The 8,925-nt window shown below is 42.1% G+C and overlaps 1 protein-coding gene across 1 annotated transcript in view; it reads right to left on the reverse strand.

Moving 5' to 3' along the window:
• XPO6 (exportin 6) overlaps window positions 1–8,520 on the reverse strand; it is a 98,512-nt gene extending 89,992 nt beyond the window's left edge. The window contains exons 1-3 of the mRNA XM_007950166.1: window positions 8,436–8,520; window positions 5,446–5,558; window positions 4,453–4,650 (exon numbers count right to left, since the gene is read on the reverse strand). Coding sequence (XP_007948357.1) covers window positions 4,453–4,650; window positions 5,446–5,558; window positions 8,436–8,487 — 363 coding nt within the window. The 5' untranslated portion in view covers window positions 8,488–8,520. The remainder of the gene's footprint in view (window positions 1–4,452; window positions 4,651–5,445; window positions 5,559–8,435) is intronic.
• Between the last annotated feature and the right edge of the window lie 405 nt (window positions 8,521–8,925).

Below are 8,925 nucleotides of genomic sequence, written 5' to 3' on the forward strand. Positions count from 1 at the left end.
AGGAACTGTTTCAAGTGCTGAGGAGCAAGGATGTCTCCTTGAGGACTAAGGTGCACCTGACACAAGCCATGATATTTCCAATTGCCTCGTATGTACATGAGGGCTGGACAATGAATAAGGAAGATCGAAAAAGAGTTGATGCTTTTGAGTTGTGGTGCTGGCAAAGAATGCTGAAAGTACCATGGTCTGTTAAAAGAACAGATCTGTCCTCGAGGAAGTGCACCCGAAATGCTCCTTGGAACCGAGAATGGCCAGACTTCATCTCATCTATTTTGGTCATGTTGTCAGAAGGGACCATTCCTTGGACAAGGATGTCATGCTTGGTAGGGTGGAGGGTCAACAAAAGATGGGGAGGCCTTCAACAAGACAGACTGACATGGTGGCTGCAATGATGGGCTCAAGTATAGCAGGGATCATGGAGCTTGCATGGGATCAGGCAGTGTTTTGTTCTGCTGTGCATGGGGTTGCTATGAGTCGGAAATGACTCGATGGCACCTAACAACAAGAACAATTCTATTCCACTGGTCTGTATCTATTGTACCAGGCTGTTTTGACTACTGTGGCTGTATAGTAGGGTTTTGAGATCCAGGAGTGTGAGACCTCCTACTTTGTTCTTCAGTAGTGCTTTGCTTATCCGAGGTCTCTTTCCCTTCCATATAAAAGTAGTGATTGTTTTTTCCATATAAGCAGCAATCATTCTTGATATGGCTTGCATGCCATGCCAATGACTAGCTTTCATGAATAAATAGGAAGTAGAGAATAGTATAATTAAAAAGATTTTTAAAGATCGCTTAGTCCAACCGTCTCTCCTTACAAAGAAGGAAATGGAGGTTTCACATAGGTAGTTGTTGTTGTTGTTGTTATGTGCCGTCGAGTCAGCCCTGACTCATAGCGACCCCTCCTTGGGTTTCCGAGGCAGTATCACTACGGAAGTAGGATTGCCCAACCTTCCTTCCGAGGAGTGGCTGGTGGGTTTGAACCACCAGCCTTCTGGTTAGCAGTCAAGTGCCTTAGCCACTATGCTGTAGTAGGAGGTACTAAATCCAAAGATGATTTGTGACAAAAATACACACAGAATCCACACATGCTGCCTCCCAGTCCCATGTTCTTTCCACTAAGGGATGTTTCAAAGTCATAAAGGCTGCATAAAGGAGACAGTTTTGAAGGGCTGGAAAGAAGAAAGTGGTGGAGAACAGAGAAAAACTAGCCTTTTTAAACCTCTACATACACTTCATCTAATACTCTTCTAAATTCTCATGTGTTTGTAATTAATCATACTTCTTCAGCTCTTCTACAGTTGTAGAACAGCACTTGCTATTCCCTCTGCCTAAAACACTCTCCCCCTAGATATTCACGTGACTCACTCCATCAGTTCCACTCAGGATTCTGCTCAAATGTTCCCTCCTCAGAAAAGCCTTCCATGACCAGCCTCATTAACACCCCCTGCATTCTTCATCTCCTTCTTCTGGTTTGAGTCTTCTTCTTAATCCTTATAACTACCTGAAAGTATTCATTTGCTTATTGGAACTGATGCTATCCCTCTCTAGATTATTAACTCCATGAAGGTGAGAAGTCTGTTTGGTTCATAACTATATCCCACCAAGTGCTTAGTTAGCACACGGCCAGTGCTCAACAGTGTACTGAACAAATGCATCACTCTCCTTTGCTGTATGAATCCAACAAGTCTTTAGATAAATGAATCACTACAAAAAACAATACAAAATTGAATGAAGGATTTTGTGTCACTCTGAGAAGCAATCTGAGAGATACAATAGGGATACTGATTTTTTTATAATTACTATATAATTCAAATGGTTTGTAGGGAGAGCAGACAGAATATTAAAATTAGTAGCTTTCTGAGAAACCTGAACCTTTGAAAGCAACTTTTAAAGACTTTTATTTCTGTAAACTACAAAATATCTATTTCCTATGTATTCAAAACTACTACATGAATATGAAAATGTTATTTTCACAGAACCAATACTAGCAACAGCATCTCATTCTTGGCATTTGTTGCTGTGTGCTATCAAGTCAAGTACAGCGCACAGCGGCCCCTCGTGCAGGGCGGCCTGCTATGCGGGGCCTCCTGGGCCGCCATGCAGGGCCTTCCAGGCCGCCGTGCGGGGCCTCTGGGGCCGCAATCTCTACCCGAGCAGGTCTTCAGGTCTCTTCTCCCTCAGAGCCCCTACTGAGTCCAAACCACACGCCTGTCTGTTAGCAGCTGAGTGCTCAACCCACTGTGCCACCAGGGCTCTCTTTTCTTGACTTTTTTTGGTCCTACCTATTCTGATGACTTCCAAATCTTGACCTTTAGCCAAACCTCTCCTAAACCCCAGAGCCACATTTCCCGATGTCTTACTTTACACCAGATGGAAACAGCACAAAAATCTTACGCATTTTCTACCAAACTTAATTCACTATCTTTTGCCTAAACTCATTTCCCCTTCCTTCATCGCTGGTCTGCTAAATGACACCAAAATTCACCTCTGCATTCTAAGCCAGAAACCTGGAAGTCATTCTAGATTCCTCCCTTCCCTCATCCTTATCATTTAGTCACTGACCAAAGTCTCTTAAATCCATCTTCTAAGTATCCCACATCCATTCATCAGGCAGATCTCTACTTGGCTCATATCTTCCTCGTCTCACTCAAACCTCTCCAACAGCAGTCTCCAGGTCTCCTTCCCACTTGCTTCTCATCTCTGCAATCCAGACTCCACATTGCTGTTAGAGTCACCATTCCCACATGAAAACATGGTCAGGTTCTCTCCCTTCTCAAAAATGTTCCTTAGTTCCTAAAGCACTACAAACTAAACACTGAAACCTCCTTCTAACAGCTGTCAAAGGCTGGTCTGGCCCCTGCCCGTCAATCTAGCCTCTTTACTCTGCCCCTCCTCCATCACATCTCATCACACCAACAATGCTGGAAAGCTGTAGCTCCTCAAGCCCAAAGGCTACCACTACACTGCATATACACTTCCACTACATCACTGCAAAAACGGCATGGTGGGGGCATCTGCCCTCCTCTAACTTCATGAGGAGAATCACCATCAGCATCAGCCCTAGGCTGATCCCTATGAGGTGGAGGTCAGATGTGCCTCCTTGCTCCAACCTTGTACCAATTCTGACACCAGCTGTCCTTCCCATGATACTCTTTATTCCTCTGCAGGATTCAATAATTTTGTTGCCATCACCACACTAAACTCACAGACCATATTCACAGTTATGGGGTTTATTAGGGAAGTAACAGGTTACAATTTAGGACCAAGAACAAATTAATACATTTCTTCAATTAGGACAGCCTCTTGTCCAGTCATGCCCACAGGCAGGCCTCTCTCTGGTCCTCAGCCTCTCAGCGTAGTCTCTGCTCTGCTCAAGCAAGTGTTATAAAGCTCTTTAGCTCTGAGGGCACCCCACTCCACCAGGAAGCTTCCTGCCTGAAGGTGCTCAGCTTTCTCGCCCCACAGGTCAGCACATCCACTGGAGCCACCTTGTTCCATGGGGAGGAAGCCCACTGAGCAGTCTCATGTCAGTTTCCTGGTTCTGCTGCACCGTTTCCCTGCCATCACCGTGTGCCGTCTTGCACGGTCTCTGGTGGTACAGCTGTCTCCCAGGTCTAGGAGGTTCTCAGCACAGGGACCCCAGGTTCAAAGAACATAATCTGCTCCCATCTCTTCTTGGTGGTAGTGAGATCTCCCCTTTCCAGCTCTGGGATGGCTCATCTTAAGCCTAGTGATATGGTAAAACTGAACCAATCCCCTCATTAGGATTCTACACACCTTATTTGCATGGCCCCATCCCCACAAGGGTGCCACACACCTAACTTGCATTATAACCAAGCTGTCCAATCCTCCTGGTGGGCTACAAGTACCTTATCAGCATAGTCCCACTCAATCATTTGGTGAAAATTAAAGACCTAGCTGTTGTTATTGCTGTTATATGCCGTCAAGTCGGACCCGACTCATAGCGACCCCTCCTTGGGTTTCTGAGGCAGTATCACTAGAGAAGTAGATTGCCCAACCTTCTTTCCAAGGAGTGGCTGGTGGGTTTGAATCTTAAAGAATTAAAGACCTTGCTGAGAAAGGCTTATAAAAGTGATCCATCACACCACAATCCTATTGCTGGATAATTACTATTTGCATAGCTATTTCCTCATTAAATTACGGAACTGTTGGAGGCCTCTTCCCTGATCCTCAAAACCTGACACAGCACTGAGCAGGCTTTTTCACAAGGAGTTAACAAAGCGATCAGGTTTTTTTTTCTTTCTCTGCCGTACAAAGTACATGTGTCAAGAAAAAAGGATCAAATGAATGAGATCATGACCTTGCTACTACAGTTCCAAAATGTTGCAACTTCTCTTTAGATAAGGAAATAATCATTTCTAGAAACAAACTATTTACAAAAAACCCAAGTTTCCTGGATTTGTTTTCAAAGTTTCCTAAAGCATATCCTTACCTGTAAAATGTTAGTAAAAAAGTCATGGTAGAACATTGGCCAATCTTGACGGCCAATATCAACAATAACTTTGCAGAGCTTGTTCCGGATAAAGTAAGGTAAGGTTTTATGGTGAGCCAAGAGAAGTCTGGGCAGGCAGCTACGGATTTCCATCTTATCCTGAGATGGGACCCCAAGCCACATTTTATTGATCAGATTCTGAAAAACAAACACCAATCTTTTAAGTTAGTAAACTGTACTAAAAATAATTGTTTACCATCCCATGGTTAGCCATCAAACTCAAAAAGAAGCAGCTCTATTTTAAACAAAGGTTTTGAGCAACCTAGGAGTAATAATGAAAAGATTCAAATCCTGTGATACAGAATTTCCATTCCTAGGAAGATCTGCTAAATAAGTACTTCAAGAGAAACAAAAAGATGTATATGCAAAAAGTTTATATTATACATTGTCTCTAACAGCCATCAATAAGTGACAAAATCAGTCTTAATGCCTGAAAATGAGAGAATAACTTGGTGAATAATGGTACAATCACTTATGGGAATATAATATAAAGGTAAGTGAAAAAAAGCAGAATATAACATGGCATGAGCATTCTGGTATAATTAGGTAAAAGGTGTACACAGGAAGGCAAAGACTGGAAAAGATCTGACACAAAAGAAAATTTCTGTCATTCCTCCTCCCACCCTGTTTTTCTTTCATTACCTCTCTCTTTTAAATGGTAATATAGAGGGAAAAGATACATGTTACCACAAACAACCTACCTAACGAACCTTAAAGCCAGCCAGCCACCTCATCCTTCTGGTGTCCCAGATGAGAAGGCACCCAGCACACCAGCTGTCTTGATAAACACAGTGTGTGGTAAGAAGTCCCTGAGCAGCTGAGTTACCACCGTTTCCCAGCCATCTGTTCCTCAAAGCTAAAGTAAAGTGTATGACATGGCAACACGAACACAAAATACTTCTCAGAAGAGTATAAAATTATCTGGCAACTTACCTCAAAAACCGTTAAACTGTACATCATTACATAATCATTCCTAGTGCTGGAGAGAAAATACAGGCAGAATCTCCAGGCTCCTATTTGCTGGGCAAAGTTATTAAGAAGCTCCTCTGAAAAAGTTAAATAGCAACAAAAGAAAGTTGTGAAAATACATGGAATTAATAAAAAGCTGGGCTGTCTTATTTTTTTAACCACATCATTCTCCATATAATGTAAACCGTGTCAAAACCAACAACAAAACCAGCTGATTGCTCAAGATAGAAAGGACAGATGATACAGTATTTATGCCTCTGAGGGTACTGACAGAGAGATGACCAAGGACACAGGCAGTGTTTTCAGCCATCTAAGTACCAATAACCTCACTTATGGATATGTTTTTAGACAAAGAAACCTTCAGTTTTAAAGTTCTTATTTAATCTAATGTACAGATGGAGAGTTTTAAAAGTATCATTTCACCTTCTTTAAAATGATGACTAGAGAAGTAAGAAAAGAAAAGGTTAAGACTAAACCGACAAAGAGGGGAAAATGCAAGAGAATTTAAGAAGGCTTAACTCTTCATTTGGGTTTGGTTTCACTGTAAGACACTGTAAGAAAACATCTGCTAAATAAGAGTGACAATCTAATGGGAATTTGAGGACACACGTCAAATCGGTTAGAAATGATTCTGCCCATCCTTAAGCTGCTGAAACCATCAGCCAGAATCCACCAGACAGCAAGCATTAAGAGTCTGTCGTTAAGGGTGCTGCCCCTGAGCACCTTGACCTGCTGCATGGGCCGTGGAATATAAGGTAAAAGAGGTGAAAGTATAAAAGCAACAACCTGAGAGATTCTAGGAAGCCCTTACAAGATGCAGTGGGGCCCGTTCCAGTCCTAAAAGTCACTTGCTCTGCAGGCTCCCTACAATTTAGGCTAACGCAAACAAGGCAATCTCATAAAAAAAAATTCCATGCAATGGCCTGTCCTAATTAAGTGCATGTCTCTATGAATCCCGTAAGTGAAGTCACAATGGAGAGAATGAGCACTGGTAGAAATAAGGAACTTTGGGCTCTGTTTTAGACTCTGCTACTAATTCACTGGGTCTCACCCCAAGCAAGTCACTGTTCCTCTTTGACGCTCAGCCTCCTCCACTATTAAAATGACCAGACTATCTTCTGAGGATCCCTACTAACAGCTTTATCAATCTTTAGAGCACCAGTATGTCACCTTTGGTGAAGAACAGCTGGGGCCCTTGTAACACAAGGCCTCCCTCCTTTCTCCTGATAGCTAGGAAAGCCTTTAGTACAGCCTAACTCATCAAAAAAGAGGCAAGTGGTTCCAGCCTACACACAATACGGCTGCAAAGATTAGGTACAGAGAGAACTGAACTAAGACACACCTACTGTATAGCACCAAACCCCCGGATTCCCCTTAGCCTGCATTTAAATCAGACATTTGTAGCATCTGGTATTTAAAGCTATTTTAAAATCAGATTCAAATATGAATATGTTCAGAAGTTTCCATTTTTAATTTTTAAATACATAAGGTTAGCAATATTTGATTTGCAAATCAAAATTAAGAAAAAACCAAAAGCATTTCAATTATAAACTAAAAAGAAGGCTTCTGAGAAATTAGTGTTGAGGCTAACAGACTGATGAAAGGAAAAGATCCTCCACCTCCTTTAGGTAAGCATCCCCACTGACAGGTTTTACTCTAAGTATAAGGCAGCATAAAACTAATAAGGGGATCACTCAGGGGGCAGAAAGGAGGGTCAGCCCAACTGAGCAAAAAGAGAGAACCCCTAGGGAGGTGACCAAGGGGGAGCTTCTAAGCCAGACACACAATCATCCGCTTGGCTCAGCTTTTACCAGCTACCCCTTGTTCATAAATGTGCTGTTTCTACACAGTGTACTCCCTAAGGGGGAGAGGGGAATATAAGGGGGTAGGTCCAAAAGGGATCACCAGGTTTAAAATAAAAAGAAATTAAGGAGTTAGCATCTACCAGGAGATGATAGAACACTTAAAGGGTTCAGGGAAAATGGGCTGCAGCCAAAGCCTACTTACTGCCCACTCGAAATTCTGTTTGAACTCTAATTGAGCTTTAGACAAAAGGTGGAATTAGTCAAAACATCTGACTGGTCAATGTGATGTAGAGAAGCCAAATGTGTCAAAGAAATGGGCTTCCAGGGTCCCTGAAACACAGGAAAAGAATTCCAAGGAGGTGGAAGCCACGAATGTAAAGTCAGTGCAGAGTAGTCAGACAACCAAAGGAAGAAACTTCAAGTTTAGATACAAAAAAAAAATCTGTCATTCTCAAGTTCAGGGGTAAATGAGCATTCAGGAGGAAAAAAAAAATTACTGTAGGACCACAGTGTAGCACATCTCTGTGGCTGAAATCTGACAACTGGATATGCTTTCTAGTTTACAGTATGCTTTAATGAATACTGTTTGTGTGAATGACTGTAAAATTCACAAGGAGGTTCCAGAAGGTACCGATGCTCCCAGAAGACCTGATTCTACCTACATCCCTCTGGTTTTTTGATGCCTTTATTCATCAGCCTTGCAGAATGGAAGACTGGCAGAGAGGATAGTGGAGAAAAGGAAAAGGAAGCCCTCAAAGGTAACACCGATTAAAATACTAGATAAGGTTCCAGTCAGACCCCAGCATGCTGAAAATAGGCTCATTCTGACACTCTGATGAGGGTGGTGGTGGTGGTGGTTGTTGTTGTTTTTAAAGTAGTCTCAGATATTATCTTATCAAAGTTCACCAATACTGCTGAAACCAAGAACAAAATGGTAAGGGGGGAGGGGCTTCCAAACTTGGCCTAATGAAAGAAAATCTTTAACTTTTTGCAACTAGGTCTGCAGACCTCACCAGCCACCAATCAGCAGAACCAGAGCAAAGAGAGTAAGAATTCAAAAGAGTGAAACAAGCAGGCTTGAAGCCAAAGCTGCCAACCCCAATAGGGTCTTCTTACAAATGACTCCTTACAACCTAATGCTTCACTTACCTATCTCACGTTTTCTTTCATTGGTCGTGCAATCATGGAAAAATTCTGTCATCAGACTTTCCAGTGCCCTGAGGGAGGCTTCTTCAGATGCCTAACAAAGAAATTTGAGAAAAACAATAAACTGAATCCAGTTCTACTGTCTTCAGTCCCTTCCACATTGCACTTAACAGCAATAGCAATTTACTTCCTCAAATCCTCTTAGTTTAACATTCTTCAAATAGATGGTATAAACCAGAAAAACTTAAGGGAACTTCCCAGTTGGCTTAAAACCCAAAGTTTAGCACACACTATAAATTCATGCTACTGTGTATTTTTCAAATATTTGCTAATGAAGAAGAGCAAATAATTCAAATTCGAATTTAGAAAACATGTTGAATGGCAAGTTAACAGCCCCTGGCCCTGCCTGAATAGGTACAACAAAGAGATTTGGGGAGAAGGTTAGCACTTCTTATAGATTATCGTGTTATGATACATGTCTGACAATAGCTTT

This window comes from Orycteropus afer, unplaced genomic scaffold (genome assembly GCF_000298275.1).
Source record: "Orycteropus afer afer isolate SDZICR_OR568_19922 unplaced genomic scaffold, OryAfe1.0 scaffold00266, whole genome shotgun sequence".
Lineage (NCBI taxonomy): Eukaryota > Metazoa > Chordata > Mammalia > Tubulidentata > Orycteropodidae > Orycteropus > Orycteropus afer.